The sequence below is a fragment of the Trichosurus vulpecula genome, chromosome 7, assembly GCF_011100635.1.
Source record: "Trichosurus vulpecula isolate mTriVul1 chromosome 7, mTriVul1.pri, whole genome shotgun sequence".
In the NCBI taxonomy this organism is placed as follows: Eukaryota; Metazoa; Chordata; class Mammalia; order Diprotodontia; family Phalangeridae; genus Trichosurus; species Trichosurus vulpecula.
The window spans coordinates 250,505,328-250,531,823 of record NC_050579.1 but is presented as its reverse complement, the minus strand read 5'-3'; the positions used below and the strand labels follow the sequence as shown (position 1 = coordinate 250,531,823).

The window sequence follows — 26,496 nt, the reverse complement described above, 5'->3', positions numbered from 1 at the left end:
TAAACAATTGACCGCTACTGCCTGCTCATCACATTGATTCATACAAAATTAAGAATATTTTGAATAGTTGTTGTCATGCCAACTACATGGAATAAAATTCTTCCAAGATATAGAGACCTAGCAGAGGGAATCAAAAACATGTGGTAACAGGACAACATATGTGTCATCCCAGTCCTGTATGCTACTGGAATTGTCCCAAAGATATTTTTAGTGAGTCTGCAGAGGATGAGTTTACATCTCAATAATACTCTATCATTTACCAAAAAAGGAGTAATTTTATACAACTGAATAATGTCTGCACAACATTAAATATAGGGTGTCCCTGAAGTCTGGGCACATAGGAAAATGCATATTTTGAAATATTTGGAATATTAACAGACCTTAGCCCCCTTGACTTCTTTTTCTGCAGTATGCTAAAGGAGGTGTACTCAGAGAAAATCACAGATACAACACACTTGATTGAGCACATAAAGAGTGAATGTGCTAAAATTGATGGCAGTGTGGAGTTACTGCATAGAATTCACGTTAATCTTGCAAAACACATCAGCCTTTGCATCACAAATGATGGAAATCATATTGAAGATGTTATTTGTTAATATTCCAATTAAATGTTGAAAATTTCATTAGCTTCATTTCTTGAAAATATGCATTTTGCCTATATGTCCAGACTTTAGGAACACCCTGTATAAAAGAGCAAGAGCAGGAGAATAATTTGTCTTTGTTGTTTAATCACTCAGTCTTGTCTGACTCTCCACAATCTCTTGAAGTCTGTCCAAGTTCATGTTTGTTGTTTTCATAATGTTATCTATCCATCGCCTCCTCTGCTGTTCCTTTTCCCTTTTGCCTTCAATTTTTCCCAACATAAGGGTCCTTGGATCGTCAGCAAGATAGTAATGATGAGGCTAACAGTGTCCAGGCTTTATACAGTTAAATCTAAATCTCTTGGACATTTCCTTGTGCTTGTTTTAATTGTTACTCTACTAAGGTCAAAATATCTGAGTCTGGGGAGTTGACCCTTGACAAATGGATTGATCCTTTCAATCTTTCACTCTCAGCTGCCCCTCTGGCAACTCTTAGGTTAGGTGGTATGGCTGAACAATCATGCCAGGAACTTTATGCTTCTCATATCCCAGAGATTTATGCCTGATCTCTAGCCAGCTTTCATGGCTAGGATCTAAGGGTAATGAATCTGAGGAACCATGATTGATCAGTTATTGGATTTATTGTGGATTTAAGTTTGAGACCTTAGGGGCCATTAAATCCAATCCCCTCACTTTACAGATGAACAAATAGAGAGGTTAAGTGACTTGTCCAGGGTCACACAGCTATTAAGCATCTGAGGTAGAATTTGAACCCTGGGGGAAGGGGTTGTCTTCCTCATTCCACATCCTCAGAAATGTCAGATGACCTATAAAGTCCAGCCAAACTCTGGAGCAAGACCAGATTAAAATACAAATGGAGAATCTTTAACAAAATAAATAAAAATATAATACACTATACATGATGTAAATTTGTGGTTTTCTAAGTGAATATGCACCCATGGGGATCTGTTTCTTTTTGCTTTTGACATCACTTCTTTTGAATTTGACATCACTTCACTACACAGCACTGCCTCTCATTGTCTTCATGGATGGAATTCAGATAAGAATTGGATAGGACCATGTAGTCCTCCCCAGTGGTAGGACTCCCCCTAGATGGATAGCACTGTTGGAATGAAAAGGGATTATTCTTCTAAAATCTCTCAAGTGTTTCTAGAAAAGTTTACACAGTCTGGGTGTTGAGCAACATGAGTTAAATAATGGATGAAATGAAGTCAGGGAAAATGAGTCATGCTGCATCTCACTTTCCCCATTTTCTAGGTTCCTCCAGCCTAAAGCTATGGCTTGATAAGAATTAGAGACAGGAATAACAGGGCATTTTGCTTCATGTAATCATAATATAGAATCTTTGGCTCAAATGACAGATTTTATGAGACTGTCTTACCATTGGTGGAAGTTGATTTACTTAAGGCTCCATGCCTGAGTGAGGAAAGGAGTTGGTGAGAACTAGAGAGAAGAGAGATTATCTTCCTTTCTTATCCCCTTGAACTTCAAGATAGAAGAGTTGTCTCAACCCCTCTTCAGGTCTCTTAAGGGAAAGAAAGACTGTGAATGTGTGTGTGTGTGTGTGTGTGTGTGTGTATGTACGCAAGTGAACATGGAGAAGAGCTGGCAATCTTTATTATGTCCCTATTACCAGCTTGCTACACTAGAAATTTTTGGGAGATGTCCACTTGAGTAATACACACACACACACACACACACACACACACAAACACACATACATACATACACATGTATATATCAGACAATTTTCATTTTCATAAGTGGACTGTTCAGCAGACCTCTACATAAAGTGATTTTCATGTAATGAAAATTTTCCCTGGAAGGGAGGAAGGGAAGCAGATAGGGAGCCACATAGTACCTGCTCAGGCCAGTGGAGAGAGGAGGCTGGTACATAGTCCAAGGACATGTTGGGGCTGAGACAGAGAAGCAAAAGCAGCAGGAGGAGAAACACGTGTTGGGGCTTGGCCAAATAGGAAGAATGTGGGTGGACACTTTGCAGCTGGACACAGACACAGATACAGACAGAATGGCTACATGTTGGACAGGAACAGACAAATGATATCTCAATGCAGACCAATGGAAAGCGGCCACACAGGGCCTGGGTCAAGGTGTGACAAAAAGCTGGATAAAAAGTCTCCTCTCTAGGCACCACAGATCTAAGCCAAACCCCCAACTGTTGGCAGTGGCGATCTTTCTATTCTCACTGGGAGTCTATTCTGTTTTCACTTGGAGGATTTTTTGGGGGTTGTTTTTGTTTGTTTGTTTTTTTTTTGTTTTTGGTGAGGGGGTGGGAGTCCTTGCAGCTCAGAGCTGAGAGGCAAGAACAGAGAGCACAGTACTGTATATTAAAGTTAACACAGGTGGGTTTTTTTGTTGTTGGTTTTTTTTTGGAATGTGGATTCTTTTAGAATTTTTTATGTAAAGTTGAATTTGTGTAATGTGAATTTGCATAAAGTGAGAACTGTCTGTATGTTATATTAGGAAGGCAGAATTTATGATTTCAAAGAGAATCTCATATGTGCCTAAAAGGTCTGGAACCGCAGGATATAAGGAATTCTCTAGGCAGAAGGCAGGAGAACTAAAGCATGTATTTACACTCCACAGTAACAAGCCCACAAACCAGCATCCCCATTTTGATATTTTCATCAAAAGCTTCCAGGCCCGATAAGTCCGCCTCACAAGGGTAACCAGGAGGCCACAGAGAAGCAAGATGGTATAAGGCAAAATCGTATACATTCTTCCCCTCCGCGGTAAGAAGATTACCCACTAGCCTCCAGTCAGCTCTGCTACTGGCAGCTCAGCTTCGGCTGTAGGCGTCTCTGGCTCCAACTGGAAAAGGAAGAGAGGATCTTCAAGCTGTCCTCTCCCCTCTTATAGAGTTTTTGACATCATCAAGCGCCGCCTGAACGACCAGGGCCGATTGGTTCTTGACTTGGCCCCTCCCCCTAGCGTAGACCAGGTTAACACACCTACCCTCAGCTAGCCCCATGACTCATCACACAGGAAGTTCTCTGATTCCTGGCATGGTTGCTGGGCTTCCTGCCCCGGAAGAGCAAGCCCCAGTGTCCAGGGAAGCTCAATGAGGTAAGCTGAGTCATTCAAAGAAAACAAAGTCCATTCTGGTTACATATGTACATATATATGCATATAATTCCACATACACACACAAACATATCTGTGTATGTGTGCGTGTGTATCTCCAAACAAATATTTGCTATTTGGATAAATGTTTATTTGCTATTTGTTATGTTTGTTCATTGTGGGACTGGCATCTGTTGGGAAGGGGATTAAATCTTCGATCTATAGCTTGGAAGCATTAAGGATTAGCAATCAAAGGTGCAGCATGAACCTAAAAATATTTTCCCTAGACTAACTATTTAAGGGAGCATAAGAGAATCTTGTTTTCTTGTATTTTTCTATCTTCACTACTTATCACACTATTACATAGTGTTTAAATGTTATATCTGTGTCTGTCTGTCCATCTATCTATCTATCTATCTATCTATCTATCTATCTATCTATCTATCTATCCATCTATCTATCTATCTATCTATCTATCTATCTATCTATCTATCTATCTATCTATCCATCCATCCATCCATCCATCCATCCATCTATCTATCTATCTATCTATCTATCTATCTATCTATCTATCTATCTATCTATCTATCTATCTATCCATCTATCTATCCATCTATCTATCCACCTGTCTTTCCATCCATCTATCCATCCATCCATCTATCTATCTATCTATCTATCTATCTGTCTATCTATCTTGGAAAGTGGGATCTTAGAGGCAATTTTGCAGCCTGAGAGAAGGGGTACCAGGCTAGAATTATATCTGCTCTCTTAAATAGTCTATGTTCAGTTCTGGGCAACACAGTTTAAGAAAGACACTAACAAACTAGGGAGTATCCAGAGGAAAGTATAGGTAGAGAATAAAATGCAAAGCTGAAGAAAAAATTAGAAGGTAACTTGTTAAATTTTCTGGCAAAGAGGAGAGCCAGAAAAAGGATTTTTTGCTCCCCTGCATCTCTTAAGTTTTACATTATATGGAGTTCAAACAAAGGCACAAGGAAACAATAGCTGACCAAAATGGAGGCAATCTTCCAGATAAGACACCTAGGTTGCTTGAGCTATATATTATAGGAGGAAACATTCTTTGCATCCATCTTTAGCTCTGGCTCCCTCCCCAGAAAGGTTTTTGGAGTCAGCACAACCTGCAGCCCTAAGTTAAGCATGAAACAAATCTGGTTTCTAAGCAACAAATCTGGTCTTTCAGCCATGAAGAGTTAGGTTCAAATACTGCAATAAAATTGTCCTGGTTTCCTCCCTTTGGGGCTTTCTAAAGTCCAACATTCTGTACTGATGAAAGCACAATTACAGAAGCAGAGAGCTAGGTTAAAGTTGAAAAGGAATTCTGTTTACCCAACTCAGTGGAGGCATCCCCTTCACTGTCCATTTTATCAAGAGCTTGATAGAGTTCTTTAAGGAGAGACCTTTCCCTACATCTCCTAGAGGGATCAAATTGAGTAAGCATCGGGGGCTGTACATAAGGCGACAGACTTCTACCAGGAAACAAGTGCACTGTCCAATACAGGTAGATTTCCAAGGCATTGAAAGAATGTAGATGGCCACAAGTATCACAAAAAGTTTTAAAAAAAGTACTAGATGCGCAATCCCATACTTCTTACGATGTCATAAAAATTGAACCAACTTAGTTAAGCAGATTCCTAATCTTATACAGCTCTTAAGCAAACAAACCTAGTCAAACAGACTCTATTAGGTAAACTAAGGTTACATATTAAAACTGCATTTAATCAACTTATTTCATCTGGGAATCTTAGTTTTCCCATGTAGCCATCTGATCCTAGGAAATATTTTCTCTTGTAAATTCTGGAATAGGCTTCATTCCTAGGGCAGTTCTGGAGGGGTACTCGTCTTAAATCTGGTTTTCCAATAACTAGTTCATGTGGTGAAGACCAGTTCAAACCTTTGGAGCTAACCATATACTTATTCTTTTGTCATTGTTCTTAATAGAAGCATTTGAAAGCCATATATATACACATATATGTGTGTGTGTATATATATATATATTTATACATGCATACACATATATACATATATATATATATATATATATACACACATACACATATGCAGGGTGTTCCTAAAGTCTGGACACACAGGCAAAAATATATATTTTCAAGAAATGAAATGAATGAAATTTTCAACATTTTATTTAATTGGAATATTAACAAATAACATCTTCAATATGATTCCCATCATCTGTGTTGCAAAGGTTGATGCTCTTTGCAAGATTCACGTGAACTTGATGCAATAACTCCACATTGCTGTCAATTTTAGCACATTCGCCCTTTATGCGTTCAATCAAGTGTGCTGTATCTGTGATTTTCATTGAGTACACCTTTTCCTTTAGCATACCCCAGAAAAAGAAGTCAAGGGGGCTAAAGTCTGTTAATATTCCAAATATTTCAAAATATGCATTTTTGCCTATGTGTCCAGATTTTAGGGACACCCTGTACATACATTGTCTTAATTCTTAGTGAAAACAATCTAATCTTTCTCAAGACGAAGTTTACTATTCAATTAAAATTGAAAACTTTCACATCTTTATCACACATCTTTGTCCTATTCCTTCCCTTTGAGGATTTATTATCCTCATATCATCCAGAAACAATGAAATACTTTAGGGACCTAATCTTATACACAAATATATAACAATTAATGACCACAAATTCAAATAGAAAAATTAAAAACAGTAAGATCGTTCATACTTTTATCCCATTATAGTAACTCAGAGATGTTGAGTACTGCAAAAAGATTCATTGTATTTAAAAACAGCAATAAAAAGACCTTTTCCAATGCTTCTGCTCTGGTTATAAAAATTTTCTGTGAAAGGAAGGAGGGACATGGTTACAATAATACCAGTATTGTCTCTTCAAGGGCACTGACTGGCTTGACATAAGCGTGTTAGGATAAAGCATCCTAAACTCTGTTTGATTCCAAGTAAGAGTTAATCTTTATTTTGGAATAGCCAGTCATGTAGCAAAGTTCTACGTTATGCACAGGGTAACACAGCCAGGCTCAGAATTAACCAGGTGGGAAAATTTCTTGTTGAGAAAGGAAGCAGCCCAATAAGTAAACTGATTCAAGAGGATCCTACTACTACTGAATTTGCAAGGTTATCCTCTCAACCCTCCCAGGCACAGACATACACCTATAGCAGTAATCAGATCAAGCTCCCTTTGAGCAGCACATGTCATTTCCCTTGAATGATGGATTAATTGGCTTAAATGACAACTCAGACAATCACACTTACAATCAAAACTCTGAACAAAATAAAATTAAAATCTCAAGAGGTTTTTTTCTCATGTTGTTTCAATAAAAGTTAATAATAAACACATACAAGGCCTTACATCTTACTAATTTTTCCAGTTTAAATCCATCTTGAAGAAATTAATCCTTAGAAATTAAGAAAATAATTACATTCTGTGATTACATGCATACAGTGAATACTTGATAAGTCACTCTGAACCCAGAAAAACACTGGCTACTGTACACCTATAGGCTAACAGACAACCATATCTGAAGTTATTGCATTTTAACCCATAAGGCAAAAAGATTTCCTTTCTTTGCTTATTTGTTTTGTCTCTATAACCACAACCTTGCCAGGGTTGAAAAGACAGAGTGAAAGCATCTTGCAGTTGCTGTTGTTTTGTTGTGTTTTCTTTCTTTCTTTTTTTTTTTGGAAAGTTCAGCATTAGATTACAGAAAACTGGGAGAGCTACTTTAAGCATGAAACCTTATTAATCTCCCCCATCGTTCTAAGCTCCCTTTCTGTGTTTTTTCTTTTAACAGCAATCTTTATGGTTCTTCTAGGTTTCCCCTTAGAAATTTTCCATGGTAGCACAATCTATGAATAACATTAGACACAACAAAAGACAAAGGTTTTTCTGAGAATCTCATAGGAAAGACAGGAAGAAAAAGGGGCTCCCTACTGTTGGATTATGAATGTTTGGTCTCTGAATACCCAATTCTGATCAAAAGCTTATTTGATTTAAACCCACTGGAGCTTCTTTCATTAGCCTGGGGGTGGTCCTAAAAGAATGGGTACAGGACTGATATTAGGCAATAGGCTCATCAAAGTTGCTCACTTAACTAAGTATCAAGACAATACGTAATACAAACATCTAATAAAGGATTCTCTCATGGTGGGGCACGTGGTTCAACTGGTGTCCCTTGCACTTGAACCCTGAATCACAGTGCCATACTCATCAGGATATCAAGACAGTTGCCACAAATATATAATCACAGACCATGTATCTAGTATCCAGCAACCATGTATTAAAGATATACTATATGCATGCTGGAGAAGATGTGGGAAAATAGGAACACTGTTACATTGTTGGTGGAGTTGTGAACTGATCTAACCATGCTGGAGAGCAATTTGAAACTATGCCCAAACGGTTATAAAAATGTGCATACCCTTTGACTCAGCAATCCCACTCCTAGGGATGTATCCCAAAGAGATCACACAAGTGGGAAAGGGACCCGTATGTACAAAAATATTTATAGCAGCTCTTTTTGGGGAATGGCTAAACAAGTTGTGGTATATGATTGTAATGGAATACTATTGTGCTATAAGAAATGAGGAGCAGATGGACTTCCTAATAACCTGGAAAGACTTACGTGATCTGATGCTGAGTGAGGGGAGCAGAACCAGGAGACCATTATACATGATTACAGACACATGGTGTCTGTGATGACTAACTTTGATGGACTTGGCTCTTCTCAGCAATACAAGGTTCAGAGACATCTCCAAAAGACTCGTGATGGGAAAAGCTATCCACATCCAGAGAAAGAATTATACAGTATTAATGCAGATTCAGGCAAACTGCTTGCTCTCTTTTTTTCTTCTTTTTTGGTTTTGTTTCTTCTTTCTCATGATTCATTCCATCGGTTATGATTCTTTACAACTTGACTATTGTGTAAATAAGTTTAAAGTGAAAGTATATGTAGAAACTATATCAGATTACATGAAGTCTTGGGGGGGAGGGGAGAGGAGAGGGAGGAGGAGAAAATTTGGAACTCAACAACTTGTGGAACTGAGTGTTGTAAACTAAAAATAAAAAAAAAATTAAAAAAAATATCTGCAGGGTGTCCCTAAAGTCTGGACACACAGGAAATCTCATTAACAATTTCACCATAGACTCTGTGTTGTTCAGTGACTTCTTTTTCTGGGGTATGATAAAGGAGAAGGTGTACTCAATGAAAATCATGAAGAGTGAATGTGCTAAAACTGAAGGCAATGTGGAGTTACTGCATCAAATTCATGTGAATCTTGCAAAGCACATCAACCTTTGCACCACAAATTATGGAAATAATATTGAAGATGTTATTTGTTAAGATTCCAATTAGATAAAATGTTGTTGAAAATTTCATTCATTTCATTTCCTGAAAATATTCATTTTTGCCTCTGTGTCCGGACTTTAGGAACACCTTGTACTATATGCCATACATACACTATGCTAGGAGTTAGAGGTGCAATGAAAGGTAAAAGACAGGGCCTGCTTTCAAGGAGATCCTAGTCGGGGTGGATACAACATGCAAACAATGATGTATAGAATATACATACACACATATACATATATACACACTTTACATACATACATACGCATACATACAAACATACATGCACACGTACACACACACACACATATGTATAAAAGATAAAGCGGAGATAACAAAGGGAAAGGTATGAAGGGGGATCTGGAAAGGCTTCTGGCAGAAGGGGTTTTAGCTGGAAGTAAGGAAGTCCAGGATACAGAGATGAGGAAGGAGACAATTGCAGCCATAGGGGAATAGCAACTGAAAATGCATGAAGTTGGAAGATGGAGTAACATCAAGGATGTGAGTGTCACTGCATCAGAATTCATAGGGGGAAATGTAACAAGATTGGTAAGGTAGGAAGGGGCCAGGCTTGTTGGGTATGTTAAAATAGGGGGAATTTCTTATGGGTAAGGGTTGTGGCTGCTGGGATCCCTTCCAACTCTTTGCTTCTGTGATTCAATGATCCTGAGGGTTCAAGACCCTTATTCATCCATCCATCCATCTATCCATCCATCCATCCATCTATCCATCCATCCATCCATCTATCCATCCATCCATTCATTTATCTATCTATTCATTTAGCATTTATATAGGACTTACTATGTGTCTGGCACTGTGCTAAGTGCTTTACAAACCCTGCCTCATTCTATCCTCACAAGAACCTTGCAGGTAGGACTATTATTTTATACCCATTTTACAAGGGAGAAAAGTGAGGAAAATAGAGGCTAAGGGACTTGTCCAGGGTAACACAAATGTAAATGTCTGTAGGTGTAAGCAAGGTGAGATTTTTGTTATTATTGTTTTTTGGAGTTCAATTTCCCAGGCTCATGCTAAATTGTAAACATCTGAAGGATCACTCTTCTTTGAACCCCAGTGATTCATAGCTGTGCTGAGTCAAGTAGGCTTTGTTGCCCTCTGGCTCTGAGCCTATTAGTCAAAAGTATATGTGTGTGTGTGTGTGTGTGTGTGTGTGTGTGTGTGTGTATGTATGTTATGAGGTAAGATATTGTCTTGGGGGTCTCACTTGTAGAAGGATGTTTAGCTGTTATCAAGAGGCCCCCCTTGACTTGAACCCAGATGTTGGTGCTTTCTCTCTCAGTCTGGTGATGTATAGTGAAAGGAGACCTCTGATAGAGAGAGGAAAGCTCTGATACCAACCAACCATTGTGATAACACTGGAACACTGGGACCTCTGATATTAACCGTTGTGAGAACACTGGAATACTGGACTAGAATAAAATACTAAAGGAAAGTATGGAGTTTAGTGAGACTGGGATAGTTGTCTGTTCTTTTCCAATTATCATACTATTTTGCTGTGACCAGAGCCTATACTGGAGTGGCCCCTCTCCATGTGAAGCTGGGAGAGGATGAGCTGCTCCAGAGTTGGTGTGGGTCAGAGACAGAAGCTGGGGGCAGGGGCCCCTGGAGCCTGCTGCGCCTGGACCCAGGCAGGAGCTTAGAATGGAGTAGTCCCTTCCACTATGTGGTGGGACCTGGAACAGGAGCTGAAAGTTGCCTGCGTGTAAACCCAGGCAGGAGCTGGGAGTGGTTGGCCCCTGAACCTGCAGGAGGAGGAACCCCGGAGTTGGAGACTCGGTCCCAGGTTGTGACAGAGGCTTTGTAGCAGGGCAGGAGCAGTGAGCATGCTTTTCTTCCATGCCCCACCTGGGATAGGCTGGGAGTCAGGGAGTGGTCTTATCTCTGGTGGGGTGGGGGAAGTGCCATGGCCCCAGGGACCCATCCTGTTGGCTTTGTTGCCCAGCCACCCCTCAGGCCTTGGAAACAGGGGTTGGAGCAGTGTTGGGACTTGGACTTTTTCCACTTATTCGAGCATGTGTGCACCTGGGGGTGCCAGGTGGGAGCCTACAACAGCAGCTTGGGGAGAAGGACACACCCTCAAGAGGACTTTACTTGGACACTGTTTTGAATTGAGGGGATTATAATCTACTGTGACCTAGAGTTGGAGTGTGTTGTGTTCTCTGCTGCCACTAAGGATGTGCTGTGCTAGGGAAGACCTTGTTGTGGGATCCCCTGATTGTATAAATAAGTCTATGTTATGTTCTATACTTTTGTGTTTGTTTAAGGCCATATGGCCATCCTGGTAATAAGTTATGTTATTATGAATTGTGAAAGCTTTAGTTTCTTGAATAAGGTTTAGTTTTGAGTAAATAGAGAGCTCATTATGCTTTGTGGTTCAACCTTAAATAAATATGTATATTCACAGCAGCAGCCCTCAAATGTACTGTGTTGGTTAGCATTACAATGTCCAAGGGCAGATTTGAACTCAGGTCTTCCTTACTCCAGGCCCAGCATTCTATCCACTAAGCCACATAACTCCTCTAAAAGCTGATGAAACACACATAATACACATATACATATGCCCACTGAGCAGGCACTAAATTCCAAACTAGGATGATGCTAGGTTTTGCAGGGGATTAAAAAATGTAGAATGGAGATAGGGAGGCCATCTAGTCCAGTCTCCTCATTTCACAGATGAAAAACCAAACAAAGACAAAACAAAACAGATATTCTGTGACTTGACAAAGGTCACACAGATAATTGGCTATCTGACAGAATCAGGATTTGAACCCAGGCTCCTGAGTCAAGTACAAAGCCCACGTTTCTTCCCTGTACTACCCACTACACACTGCTCCTATACTTTTAAAAAAGGAACTTACGATCTCACTTCCCTGTCTTTAACAGGTTTCCTTTGGTGACCATTAAATGCTGTGTCCCAAGAACCAATCAAAAGTAGTCCCTTATCAAAGTCAGTATATTACCCCCTGAATGATAAATCATTATAGAAGATCTTCCATATGATAGTGTAAGCCCGGCTTTTCTTCCTTCCCCCCATCCCCCAGCTCCTGCAAGATCTTTAGACTTTCCGGCTTGGAATAAAAATCAGACATTAACCTCTCAGACATTCCTCTCTGGCTGATGGGCCCAAACAAAGAATGGAATACACTAGGAGACAGACAGGCCCAAACAAAGAACAGGTAACTCTTAAGACAAAGGGTAGGAAATAACTCCTCTTCTGCTTAGAGAAATACTCCGGAGATTGCCTAGCCAGTTCTTAGGAATGAGGGCGGGGGGTGGGGAAGGTGGCTCCCCTCTCTCTGGCAGGAAAAGCTTTGTTTGTTCAGCCCCTATAAAGGTCACCACGTGGGCAGTTACATTGGGGGATCTCACCCATGGGAATCAGTTTCCCTCTTGGGCCTTGATCGAGCTGGGCTGTGTAAACTGGAATCCCCGCCCCCCCCCCCCCCCCCCAGCTTTGAGAGGATCAAGTGCTGGAGTTCCCCTGAGAGGTGATGAATCTATGTTGTTTGTGTCTTTGTCTTTGTCATGTTAACTGTGTTTGTTAGAGGATTTCCCCTGTCTTTCAGTAAAAACCGTGTTCTGTTGGGAGTGTGCTTTATTGCCAGCTCAAATCTGAATCCAAACCTAACTTAGGTTAATCAAACACCCCCATTTCAGTCTTAGTCTATAGGTGGACACTTTTTTAAAAAAATTAAATAGTATTTTATTTTTTCCTAAGTACATATTAAGAAAGTTTTATTAGCATTGATTTTTATAAGATTTTGAGTTCCAAATTTTTCTTCCTTCCTTCCTTCCCTCTCCTCTTCTAAAAATGTTAAACAGTTTGATACAGTTTGTACATGTGTTATAATGTAAAACATATTTCCATTTTCATCACAGTTGTGGAAAAAGAAACAAATCAAAAGGAAATAAGGCCATAAAAAGAATAAGGTAAAAAAATGTTTCTATCTGCATTCAGAGTCCTTTAGTTCTTTATCTGGATGTAGATAGCATTTTCCTTCATGAGTCTTTTGTACTTGTCTTGGATCATTGTATTGCTGAGAAGAGCTGAGTCACACATACTTGGTCATTGCACAATGTTGCTGATACTGTGTGCAATGTTTTCCTGGTTCTGCTCATTTCACTTTGAAGCAGTTCATACAAGACTTCCCAGGTTTTTCTGAAATCTACCTGTTCATCATTTCTTATCATAAAATAGTATTCCATTACATTCATATACAACAGCTTATTTAGCCATTCCCCAATTGATGGGTATCCCCTCATTTTCCAATATTTTGCCACCATGAAAAGGGCTGCTTTAATACTTTTGTACGTGTGGATCCTTTTCCCATTTTTATGATCTCTTTGGGATACAGACCTAGTAGTGATATTGTTGGAGCAAAGGGTACGCGTAGTTTTATAGCCTTTTGGGCATAGTTTCAAATTGCTCTCCAGAATGCTTGGATCAGTTCATAACTCCACCAACAGTGCATTAGTGTCCCAATTTTCCCACATCCTCTCCAATATTTATTTTCCGTTTTTTGTCATAGTAGCCAATCTGATTTTTGTGAGGTGGTATTTCAGAATTTGCATTTCTCTAATCAAAAGTGATTTAGAGCACTTCTTCGTATGCCTATGGATTTCTTCATCTGAAAACTGCCTGTTCTTCTCCTTTGACCATTTATCAGCTGGGGAATGGCTTATAGTCTCATAAATTTGATTTAGTTTTCTATATATTTAAGAGCTGAGGCCTTTATCAGAGACACTTGCTGTAAAGATTGTTTCCCAGCTTTCTGCTTTCTTTCTAATCTTGTTGCGTTGGTTTTGTTTTCAATTTAACGTGATCTAAGTTGTCTGGTCTGCATTTCGTAATGCTGTCTCTTGTTTAGTCATGAATTCTTCCCCTCCTCATAGATCTGACAGGGAGGCTATTTCTTGCTTTTCTAATCTGATTGTTTCATTGTCTATGGTACCTTTTAGCGAGATGTAGCTTCCTTCCTTATCTCCTTTAATTGGGTATATTTAGATGCATACTTTTCTGCTGCCTCTGATAAGTCCTCTTCTCTGATCTGGGCTCTTCTAATTTTCTGTAATGACCCATTTTTAGTAAGAGGGCAGCATAGGATTGTAGATCTATGGATCATAGACACTTCAAAGGCTATTTTGTCCATTTTATAGATGAGGAAACTGAGGCTTATTGAGGTTATGTGGCTCGCTCAAAGTCACACAGGTAGTAATTATCAGAGGTGGGATTTGAACCTAGATCTTCTGACTACAGAACCTATGCTGTCTCCGTTATACTATGTTGCCGAAATATGGAAATCCTTATTTTAGGAAATCACATTTTCAGTTTTGGGACAATATATTTCCAAGAAAGGACTCTCAACTACATATCATTATAGAAATCAAAGCCTTCTTGGGACTGCCGCAAGAAACCCAGCCTTTGCTGCTTTTGCAAAGCCACACTAGATTTGTGTCCAGAAAGATACTCAAAGGGAAAAAAAGAACTGCCTGGATATCAGTCTGTTTTCTCATCTAAAAAACCTGTCTTGATTTTGCACCAAATTGGTGAAACTTTTGGTTCTTCACCCTATTAGTACCAGATTTCAAACCAGGCAAACCAGGCTCCACCATTCACTTTACACAGTAAAGTCTTTTTTTTCTGCTCCTGGCTTCTTGGATACTTTCTCATCTTGGTCTTATTGGATTTTTTCCCTGGGGGCTGATGATAATCATAGGAACTGGGAGAAACATGATCATCAAAGGCTTTCATTTCACACTCTGTTTGGAGATAACTGCATGTCCTATGGGAACTCTGGGCTCCCTCATATCTGAGGACAGATGCTGAGGATGAGATCGCACCAAGAACCCCTACAACAGATTTTTTTCCCCTTCAATTTTTGATTTAACATTTTATTTTTTCTCCAATTACATATAAAAACAATTTTAGCATTCTTTTTTCCCCAAATTTTGGGTTTGAAATCTTCCTCTCTTTCTTTCCTCCTCCCCTCATTGGGAAGGCAAGAAATTTGATGTAGGTTTATGTATGTGCAAAACACATTTCATGTAAGTCATGTTGCGAAAGAAAACTCAAAAGCAAAACCCAAGAAAAATAAAGAAAAAGTGTGCTTCAATTTGCATTCAGACTCCACCAGTGCTTTCTTTGGAGATGGACAGCACCTTTTATCATAAGTCCTTCAGAATTGTCTTGGAAAAGGCAGGGCTAAAATGGTGGCAAAAAGGCAGGGATTCATCTGACCTTTTCTCCAAACCCCTCCAAATACCTTTAAATAATGCCTCAAAACAAATTCTAGAGTGGCAGAACCCACAAAAGGAAGAAGTGAAAACATTTTCCAATCCAAGACAACTTAGAAGGTCAGCAGGAAAAGTCTGTTGCACCAAGGTGAGAGTGGAGTGAAGTTCAGTGCGGGTTGTGATCCAGCAAACCAGCAGCAGACCTTGGCCAGGGGGGAAGGGGGTGAGGATGGGGGTGTTTGTGATGTGACTGAGTAGTGACAGTGGTGGTTCCTGGACCACTCAGCACAAGATGATATGGGGGTCAGACAACTGGTCAGAAGGAGATTACAGGGATCCCTTTGCTGGCACCAAAGGCAGGGCTCTATTGAATTGCCCATACTTGGATTTTGGTCACAATCTTGGGTCTCAGTGTCAGAGAGAGGAGGAGCACTAACACACCAGAGCTTGCTGCCTGAAGATGAGCTGGGACTCTGCTCAAAGGTTCAGAGTGGAAAACAGTGCTTGTGGTCCCTCACAGACCACAATACAAAACAAGAGAGTAGTAAACACACCTCTCACTAGATCATAACACCTTGGAAGACTGAAAACTTATAAGTCCCCGGAATTGCCTCTGAAAACAGCTGCACAAAAAACTTGAAGATTGGAACAGTACCCTCTCCACTCTAGAAGCAGGGATCCACTTTAGCATAGAGATAAAAGTCAAGAAATAGGTTGGAAAATGAGCAAACAGCAAAAAAGATCCTGACAATAGAAAGTTACTATGGTGACAGAGAAGATTAAAATGCAAACTCAGAAGAAGACAACATAATAAAAACTCCTACATCCAAAGCATCAAGGAAAAATGTGAATTGGCTCCAGGACATTGAAGAGCTCAAAAAGGATTTTTAGAATCAAGTAAGAGAAGTAGAGTCCCTGGAACTGAGATCCAGGACTGTGTCCCAGATATAAGTATGGGCGATGCAACAGGGTCCTGCTCCTGGTGCCACCAAAGGGGCCCCTGTAATCTCCTTCTGACCAATTGTCTGACTCTCTTATCATCTGTGTGCTGAGAGGTCCAGGAACCATCACTGTCACCACTGATTCAGATGTGACCCACCCCCAATCCCCCAAGGTCTACTGATGGTTTGCTGGGGCACAACCTGCAATAGACTGCTTTCCACTCTCACCCTGGTGCAACAGATCTTTCCTCCTGATCTTCAAAGTTGTCTTGGGTTGGAAAATGGTTTCATTCCATCCTTTTTTGGGTTCTGCCACTCTAGAATTTGTTTTGAGGCATTATTTAAAGGTATTTGGGGGTCTTCTATGCAACATGACTAATGTGAAAATGTGTTTAATAGGAATGTACGTGTAGAGCCCATATTGGATTGCATGCCATCTTGGAGAGGGAGGGGAATAAAATGTAAAACTTATGGAAATGAATGTTGAAAACTGAAAATAAATTAAATATAAAAATTAAAGGTATTTGGAGGGGTTTGTAGAAGAGCTCAGATGATTCTCTACATTTTCTCCACCACCTTGGTTCTGCCTGCCCTACAGCAGATTCTATAAAGACTCTAATCTGTCCTGGTTCTGCTGGTTATCCACCAATGCAGTAATGCAGTCTGGTCTCCAGTTGGATAACATGTGTTTACCACTCCAAAGAAAACAACACACTGTCTTTTTTCCTTTTCTTTTTAAAATTTTTTTTTGACACAGGTATCCTTTATATCTTATATGCCACAGTTTCTCTTAAGGATTCACAAAGACAGGAATTAACAAAAGGAGAATAATAATTCAGGTTCAAGCCCTCAGATGGTTTCCTCCAGGAGTTAGGAGGTGCATGGCAAATTTCACTCTCAAAGAAATGTTACTTAAGCAGTCTTCTGTGTAAGGGAAACATGACCTTGCTCTTCTCATTTCTGCTAAAACTGGCCCAAACTCTTTTTGTCAGGGGAATCTTGGATTCCCCTGTTTTCTGTTGAGCTCATCTCCACCAGTCACTGGGAACACAGCTGGATTTTCTTGTTCTGGAATACAATAAAAAAAAAACAGCGTGTAAGAATCGGAGACTGTTTCCACAAGCAACACAGACTTAACTCCAAGACACTCCCAACAAAGCTGACTCCTCTGGAAAAAAGGCCTGAGGCATCAATTCTCAAGCTTCTCCTAGCTAACTGTCCACAGAAACATCAGCTTATACTAACTGTGAAATTCTAGAGAACAATGATGACCACAAACTCATTGGGCAGGGGTTCTTAATCCAAGGGATCCATGGATAGATTTCGGTGGGGGGGTGGTCTGTGAACTTAGAACTTTCAATATTTTAATAATTGTATTTCAATATAATTGATTTCCTTTGTAGTTCTTTGTACTGTATTTTTCATTTAAAAACATCAATCTGACATAAATGACATTTAGCACAATGGCTGGACATAACAATGTAAGGCATAACAAATACCTGTTGATTTAACTTGACTTGAAGAATACACAGGCTTCACCACACTGGCAACAGGGTCCATGATGCAAGAATCCCAGCCATAGGGGAATGGTGCCCTCAAACACTACTCTAGTAAAAATAACATTTTTTGGGACTAGATTTGTGATTTCATCTGTATAAGGAATTCTTGAGGAGGAGACTGCTCCTAGTAATATAGATCTGCAACTTCTGTAATTTACTGAGAAGTTAAGTAATTTACCTAGGGCCAGCCCCACTACCAATATGGCAGCAGCAGTCCTTCCTGACTCCAAGGCCTGATCTCTGTCAACTATGTTACATTTGCCTCTCTTTATAATAACAAGAACTCACCTTTATAGAGTGAGTGTTTTCAGGACTACGAAGTACTTTCCCTCAACTGTACCATGTACTAGGGCAAGTGTTTTCTCTTTTGGTTTACTCAGTCCACTGAGCTAGTGTCATGGTCAGGATTTAAATAAACGTCTTATCCTTCCTGTCCACTGCTCTTTCCAACAACTCCATTATGCCTGTGGAAACAGTGTCAATCATCTGTTCATTTACTAACTTTTGGGAAAGAGGTGGGGCTGCATTACACTAAATGCTCTCTCTCATCTGTTAGATGTGCCCTCAATTAGAGCAGATGCAGCTTTAGGTATCAGCCTCAAGCAGAATTTACTAGGTAGATTTAGTAGGATCTTGAGGAATTGGGGATGGGTGATGGGTGGGTGGGAGACCTAACTCATCTTCTCTGCTTTCCTTCTAGGCTTCTTTCTGACATTTCCAGTCAGATCTGGGCTTTCTTTATTAAAAAGAAATTGCGTAGCTTGATTAGATCATTCAGTCAGTCAATAAGCATTGTGTCTACTATGTGCCAGGCATTGTGCTGTAGTAGCAATTTAGATTTGAAGATCTTTCCCACCCATTAATAGGCCATGTGAGCTGCTTACATCACAGGAAGCCTAAGTTACATGTGATGGGAGGAGGTTCCTGATGGGAAAAGGAAGTTATATCACGGGAAATGGAGAGAGAGAGAGAGAGAGAGAGAGAGAGAGAGAGAGAGAGAGAGAGAACAGTTATGGCTGCTAATGGCTACTAATGGCCACTGTAATGATGTTTAGAACTGAACAGGTTGCTTTAGCTGTACTGTGAGTTTGTTTTTGGGGAAGACCACAGCAGGGGGTCAGAGAGGTTTTGGGATGGTGAGGTTCCATGTTGTAATACTGTGTATTGAGTGTTTTGGGTTCCTTGCTGTTATGATGAAGTGGACTGACTGGATAAATGGCTTGTGGGATCTGGTTCTCTGGTGTCTGAATAAATGGTTTACTTCTTCTACCTTCTCTGTGTAGAGTCTCATATACTTTGTGATACAGAACCACAGAGGCATTTTGACAATTATCATCTATGCATCTACGTTGTTATTCTTGCCTTACTGATACATATGCTAAGCACAAAGAAAGGCAAAGGACAGTCCCTGCCCTCAAGGAGCTCACATTGTAACTGGGAACAGCATGAAAACACAAGGTATATACATGGTAAATTTATTGCCTTACAATTTCTTATGAATAAAGCAGGCTGTTGGAACACAAGAACTTTGTAAGGCTGGGATTTGCAAATGGGTGTGACACTGAAATGGGAAACAGGAGACCCATGTCTTAGTACTGACTTTGACACTACCTTTGGCTATCATCTTGGGTAAAGTCACTTTATTTTTCACGGATGGAATCTTAAAAGGCCATCTTACCAAAGGCTCTCCTTTTATAGAGAAGGAAAAAGGTCTAGAGCAGTTAAGTGACATTAGGGTCACACAGGGAGTAAATGACTCAGTTTTGTCATCTGCCAAAATGAGGTATTTAGACTAGTCTTTTGTGTTCTGGGATGGGATAGAGTTAAAGTTAGCCCAGGTCAGGGATCAGATCACACAGGGAATCCCTATAGTGTGCCCTGATCAAGCTTAGAGGTTATAGATTTAGAGCTAAAAGGGACCTCAGAAACTTTTTAGTCTGGCCTTTCATTTGACAGATGAGGAAACTGAGGGTCAGAGAGGTTAAATAACACAACTATATCCCGTAGCTAAAAATCATCAGAGGCAGGATTTGAACCCAGGTCTCAGGATTAAGTCCAGCCCTTTTAACCATCACACCATTCTGCCTTTCACATCTGATTTGGCCTCTGTACCCACCAAGGAGGACCCAAGCACATACTCATCAGTGTGTTCACCTTCCCATGGGTGCGACACACCCCCCTCTTTCTTCCTCTGGATACATTCAACCATTAGGCTTCAGTCTCTGTTTGGGATTAATAAAGAAAAGAATTAACAGAAAGGGATGACTAGCTTTAGTCCATGCCAAAGCAGTTTCCTTCTGGAGCTAGAAAGCAATGACGGTAACTAAGTAGTGGTGCAGTGGAAGGAGTCTGGAGTCAGGAAGAACTGAGTTCAAATCCAGTCTCAGATACTTTGTGACCCTGGGCAAGTCTTTTAACCTGTCTGCTTCAGTTTCCTCAACTATAAAATGGAGATCATAATAGCACCTATTTAGCTAGAGTGTTGTGAGGATCTAATCAAATGAGACAGTTTTCGTAAAGCATTTAGCGCAGTGAATGGCTTATAATAGATGGTTAATAAATACTTTGTTCCCTCCCCTCCTCCCCCTTCTTCCAGAAGCTAGAAAGGAATGGCAGCTTTCCCCCTCTAGGAAACATCAAGCTCAGGAAAGGTTTTTGTTCTCCCCGCTTCTGCTAAAACTGGCTCCAACTTCCCTTTGTTTCTGGGAATTGGCTTTTTAGACTGTTCACTCCTGTAGGTCACTACCAGCAGAGCTAGGATCACCTAGTGACACAATGGACATAATGGACACAATGGACACAATGAAAGAGCAAATTGTAAAATAATTTGTTGTTCTAAATTGTTGGTGTTCTAAATCGTGAGTGTCCAGTTCCTTCTGTTAGATGATTCAATCACTTCCAGAAAACAAGAGGCTTAAATGACTATGGGTTCCCAAACTTTCATCTTGTGATTTTTCTGATAGAAACAGTAGCTTGTATGAGATGTGTGAAATTTTAGAGCCACAAATGACGCACAGGTCAGAGAAATCCTGGGAAGGAAGCCAACAGCGTGCTTTCACAATATGCTGGTAAAGGTCTGAGAGAAAAACTCTGTCATGTCCAACTTATTCATCAGTTCTAGGAGGACATGGCTAGACCTGTCCCACTCTGGAGTAATTGCCTGCTGAAGAAACACTTCCAAGCTGACTTTCGATTCTAGACTTACTGGTTTTTCAAGAATGGGCCGCAACACTCTCATCTGCTTATTTCCTTGGTCTTCCCTCTAAGGATTTCTTACTTTGTCCAATCTCTGTATCAAAAAGCAATTGTCACACACTCATTCTTGAACATTTGATTTCCTATAAATAAATGAGTCTGGAAGACAAATCCTGGGCAAGGAAGAGACTCACACAAATGGGTGAGGAGGTTAGTGTGAGCAGTGTGTTGGGAGTAAGGAGACATGGGGTCTAGTCCTGTCTCTGTTACCTAAGCAATCTTGGGTAAATCCTTATACCTTTCTGGGCTTCTGTTCCTTATCTCTTTCTTTGGTTTTGGTGCTGTTTAAGCTTAAGGACAAACTAAATCATTTTTAAACAGCAAATTTCAAAAATCACTTGGGCTGACCTGCGTGCACCACCTGTGGTCAAGACAGAAGCCCCATGTCTCCACAAACCCAGAGTCATCAAGGACGGCACTGACTCCTAATTTAGACCCACTGGATGACACCAAGTAGTCACTTGCTGTGGTTGCATCAGTGTGGTACAGCCTTTGGAATCAGAAGATTTGGGTTCAATATTGCTTCTGTCACCACTTGTGTGAACTTTGGTAAGCTACCGAACCTCCTTGGGTCTGTTTCCTCACGTATAAAATGAGAGGGTTGGACTTGATGGCCTCTTACATGCTTTTCAGTTCTTATTCTATGATTCAATGGTCCTGAAGTTAGAGCCAATTGTGCAAGACAAATGGAAAGCCTGAGAGACAGAGTTTCTGGGTAATTAATAATCAATTTATTAATTAGGCCAGCCTAGCTGATAATAAATTGATGGTCAGTGGTCTCAGTAACCAAAGACAAAACCATGGTGATCCCTGAATGCTTAAATATCTTTGGAAGAGGAGGTGCCCCTAACAGGTGAGAATCAACCTTGATTAGTGAACAATTGATGAAGGGGTAGCCACATTAATAAGGAGGTGGGCTAGAAGTCTTCAGCTTCTCCAGCTGAGAATGTGACTTGATCATGAGACTCAGCCACCTCCAGTAATCTGGACAGGGGAACCCATCTCTATCCAGACCACTCTGGCTGATTTTCTTCTTCATAAACTGGGTTCCCTTAGGCTCTATTGGAGGGGTACAATGACATGGGCTTATTTCCTAAAGGCAAGAATTCACCTAGATTAGATTCTGTTCTCAAGGTCTTTTAGTTGGGTGGGGTCCCGCCCAAGATCTCAGAACATATACCTGGAGGATTTGGGCAATCTCTTCTATCAGCAATGTCCTTTGGAGACTGGCTTACAGGGGCTCATCCCTGAATGAAGAAATAGGATCCTAATTTAATAATTGGTTGTTAGTATAATAGAAAAATAACCACTTCTCTCATGTGAAAGTGTGGGGGTGAAGGAGTTAGGAGATTCTTTTCATGCTGCTCTGTCTTTTAGCCTTCTCTTGGACTCAATTGCTCTCTGTGTTGTTCTGGTCTATAGGACTTCGCTCTCTTTTGTGTGAGAACAACAGATGTTAGAGATGGAGGATTTTGGGTCATGGTGGTGTCCACTTGTCATCTAGTTCTTCGCAGGGAATTTAAAATGAAATACTTGGACAAGCCATCACCTCACAAAATGGGGGTACCCAAAACTCCCTTGTTTATTTATTTTACTTGGAAGGACCACAGGGGACTTCAAGTGCACTGACTCTTCAGAAATGGGTCTTCACCACATTTCTCTTCTTGATGATGCACAGTCTGACTTTGACTCTCATCTTCCTGATGCCCTGGTTGAATTTCCTGGTGCAATCTCTTGAGATTTTCGCTCTGGACTCCATTCTGCAGGGTAATTCTCTCTTGTATTGGGTGAAAAATACTGCAGCTGAAACTCTCTCTCGTCTTGTGATGTGTATGTGCTTCCAGAGCCCCATGGGTAGAGAAAATTCTGAAGCAGGTCATGCAGTGGTAGGCACCTTTTGGAGGACTGGTCCAGTCAGGAGTCTGGAGCTCTGGTCTTTTTTCAGAGTCCCTTGAGGTTCCTGCTTTTTCCTCTTCTATTTCTTTGTTGTTACCTTCCAGAGTGGGATCTTTGCCAATGAATAGGGCCAAGGGGGATACATTCTGGGGAGAAGAATCTAGTATACTCCCCTCCCACTCCTCCCTGCTGTACATCCTAGACCTCTTTGGAATTGGTTCCAATTTGGCATCAGACTCCCATGCAATGTTCTCTGCTGTGATCGTTTCTACATGGAAGTAGCTGAAGCTGACTGGATCATCTTCACTGTCAGAGAGTGAGGAGACACAGGAGTGGTAAGAAGAAGAGGAGGAAGAGGAAAGTAGAGAATAAAGTGACGGAGAAGAAGTTTCTCTTTCTTCTTGCCTCTCAGCCCTGTCTTCCCCACTGGGCGCAGGCTGGACCAGATCTTCTGCTCTCACAGCCCCTGAGAAACGAAATGAAAAAGCTCTCAGTTTCACTCTTATTGGCATACCTCACACTTCTAGGGTCAATCACTTCCTTCCTCAAAGGGTCAGGAATTCTTGGTGAAAAAATCCATAAGCCTCCTTAGCTGGACTCTTCTCTTAGATTCCCATTTTGGGAGTCTGTCTCCAAAGGGCCCAGAAAACTCCTCTCTACACTGTTTTGTCTCATTCACAGATCCCTCACCTGAGCCTGTTAAATGGGGCTTTCTTTGGTCCCAGGGCCTAAAGATTCCCCTTGGAGTTCTGGGGTCTGCTCTATTCTGTCCCCTCCTACCTCCTTCAACCCAGCAGGAAAATCTGACTGAGAAGGGAGACTAGGATGTCTGAGATCAGATTCTTTGCTTATAGCAACAAGTCTGGGGCATAGTCTTAGAAACTTCTATAAACATTTTCCCTGGTCATAGTGCAGACTCAGGTGGAGGTGGGTATAGACATGTAGGTTAGGGTTAGGGTTGTGTTATGTCATTATCCTTCCCATCGGGATTTCTCAGAAAAATGAGAGATAGACTGGACTGTCCTCTGGTAAGTAAGGTGGATTTTAGTGTAAGTAAGGTGGATTTTAGTGTGTGTAAGATGGATTTTTGTTATTATTTGTTATAGTTTAGTTCCCAGGATCCATAGCTATAACAATCCCTTGTTGTCAGGTGATATGAGTTCTCATGATTATGGTTCAAAACATCTCCACCACACTTACACAACATTATATAATGATAAATAACATAAACATTTGTGCTTAAATTATAAACATCCACTGTAACTGTGCAGTGAGATATAGGGATGAGGTGAGGTAAACTTGTGAGTGTGTTGCTGGCAATATGCCTTCTTTGTCTGTTGACCTATAAAGCAGGTGGGCACTGATCAAGGAGTGGGGAACCCATAGGGGATTCTATGGGGAACCTATATGGGAATCTATGTGTGCCTTGATCAGCCCCCATTAAGGTTTGAAGGGATTTAGGGGAGTACACAAGCTGTGCCTGTCTTGATGGACCCCATCAAGATGTAGGGGTAGTTACCCCTCCCCTTCTTGCTCGCTGCTGCAAGATGGGTGATTAGGGAATGCTATAGGAGCTGGTGCTCCTGTTATCAGCAACCCTTTTGAGAAGACTAGACTAGAATAAAGTAAGATTATTAACTCCTCTGAAGCTGTCTTCCTGTCTGATCAGATCAAGAGTGAACCTGTTAAAAGGCTGGAGTCTGGAAACTCCAGTGCCTCCTGTATGTTATCTGTGAAACATCTCCCTACACCCACTCCCCAATTGATGTAGTAGACTAGTTCTCAAGAATTGACTGTCACGCTAGACTCTCAGTTCTCCCTCTTGCATCTTTTAAAAAAAAGTTTTATCTTATTGAGGCTTTTTGTTTTTATATCACATGCACTACCATGTCCCTCATAATAAAGATTTTAAAAGGAAGAGAAAGGTGCTCAGAAAATATTGACTGTATTTGATAGTATATGTCATTACACCTTCTGTTCCTCATATCTTTCTTTGGTTTGGGAACTGTTTAAATTTAAATACAAACTAAATTATTTTTAAGCAGCAAATTAAAAAAAATTTATCACTTGGATTTACCCGCATGCCTTATAGTCAAGACAGAAACCCCAAGTCTCCATAGACCCAAAGTCATGAAAGATGGCACCAATTCCTTACACTTACTGGATGGTATTGACTAGTCCCTTCTGGTGGACTTTGGGATGTGGTGCATCACTTCTTCCCACCTCACAAGCTCCTTGTTGACTTTCCTCTCCCATGGGTATTATTGACCAATGGATCCTGATCCAGCCTGGATCACTCCTGGTGAGTATTGCCAGATCCATGTTGGTAAATGGAAAACCTGATCTCACCTCCTATCCCTGGACAAAAAGTTGCTCAGTAGCTAAGAGTTGTCATGGTCCAGTCCCCCATCAACAGAATCAGAGAAAGAACACTTTCCTGGCACACACTCCTCTGGTTCAACACCATTGTATTTCCTCAACTGTAAAATGGGGTCTGGGCTATCTGAAATTTAATTTTGTTCATTCACCTATTGATCTTAGCCAGAAAGCATCTAATGGGGGAAAAGGAGTAGGGAAAAAGCAACTACGCGAAGCACTATCCTTGTCTGTTTATATTAAACTCCTGTAAATTTGTTTACCTCTTCCTGTTTAATATGAGCCCTTAGATGGCAGGAATCAGGGTATTTGTTGATTCTTGTGATGTTTGCCAAGTTTGATGCTCTCATTGAGTAAATATAACCATCCCAAATTTACCTTGATTAGCACTCACTAGAAGTACCTACTCTTCTAACTCATCATTAGTCTCCTCAAACTTCGCAATGTTTTGATTTCTCCTCATTTATCTAGGGAAGGACTAACTCTGTCCACCTTCCCTCCTAATCCATCCTTCTTCCCCTTGGAGAAAATCCTCAGCTCTTACCTTCCGAATTCTGTGAAGCTTGGCTCTTAGCCTCAAGATCAGGCAAATCTTCCTCACATTGACACTTCATAGCAAGGGACCAAAGGTAATGTTGGGGAAGGATGTCCCTCAGGTCCCCAGGGCCCCTTGTCTCAGGACATAAGAGGGTCTGAGTCCCTTAGGTTGCCGACAAGAAATGACCTTATTTCAACTGAAGCCGGGGACCTTCCAGAGAAGGATGAATCCAGACAGCCACTCTCAGAGCTCACTCCACTCTGTGGACCTGTTAGGATTCTAATGGGCACCAGGAGCCTGCAGAATGCTATGACCTCACCAGTGATGTGGCAGCCCCACATTAAACACAAACATAGCAACGGCAGAACCCTCATGTTTATCAAGGAAAGGATTTGATTTCCCCAAGGGGCCTGTCCCATGGACCTTAGGCCAAGTAACTTCTAAATAATATGATTTTGGGGAGTCTAATCACAAAGAAGGTTGGATTGTAAAAATTAAATACATTAGCCTATATATGGATTGACCTCACACACCATTACTCACCACTAGTTAATGGGTTCACAAGATTACCAAGTTTTATATAACACTTCATGGAGACGAGAAATCGTAGATTTAGAGATGGAAGTGACCTCAGACAC

At 40.7% G+C, this 26,496-nt stretch overlaps 1 protein-coding gene across 1 annotated transcript; it reads right to left on the bottom strand.

Moving 5' to 3' along the window:
- Positions 1-22,664: 22,664 nt before the first annotated feature.
- On the bottom strand, positions 22,665-23,456 carry LOC118857891 (protein FAM170A-like). Its single transcript, XM_036768365.1, has one exon. The coding sequence runs from the start codon at positions 23,454-23,456 to the stop codon at positions 22,665-22,667; it is 792 nt and encodes a 263-aa protein (XP_036624260.1).
- Positions 23,457-26,496: the final 3,040 nt, after the last annotated feature.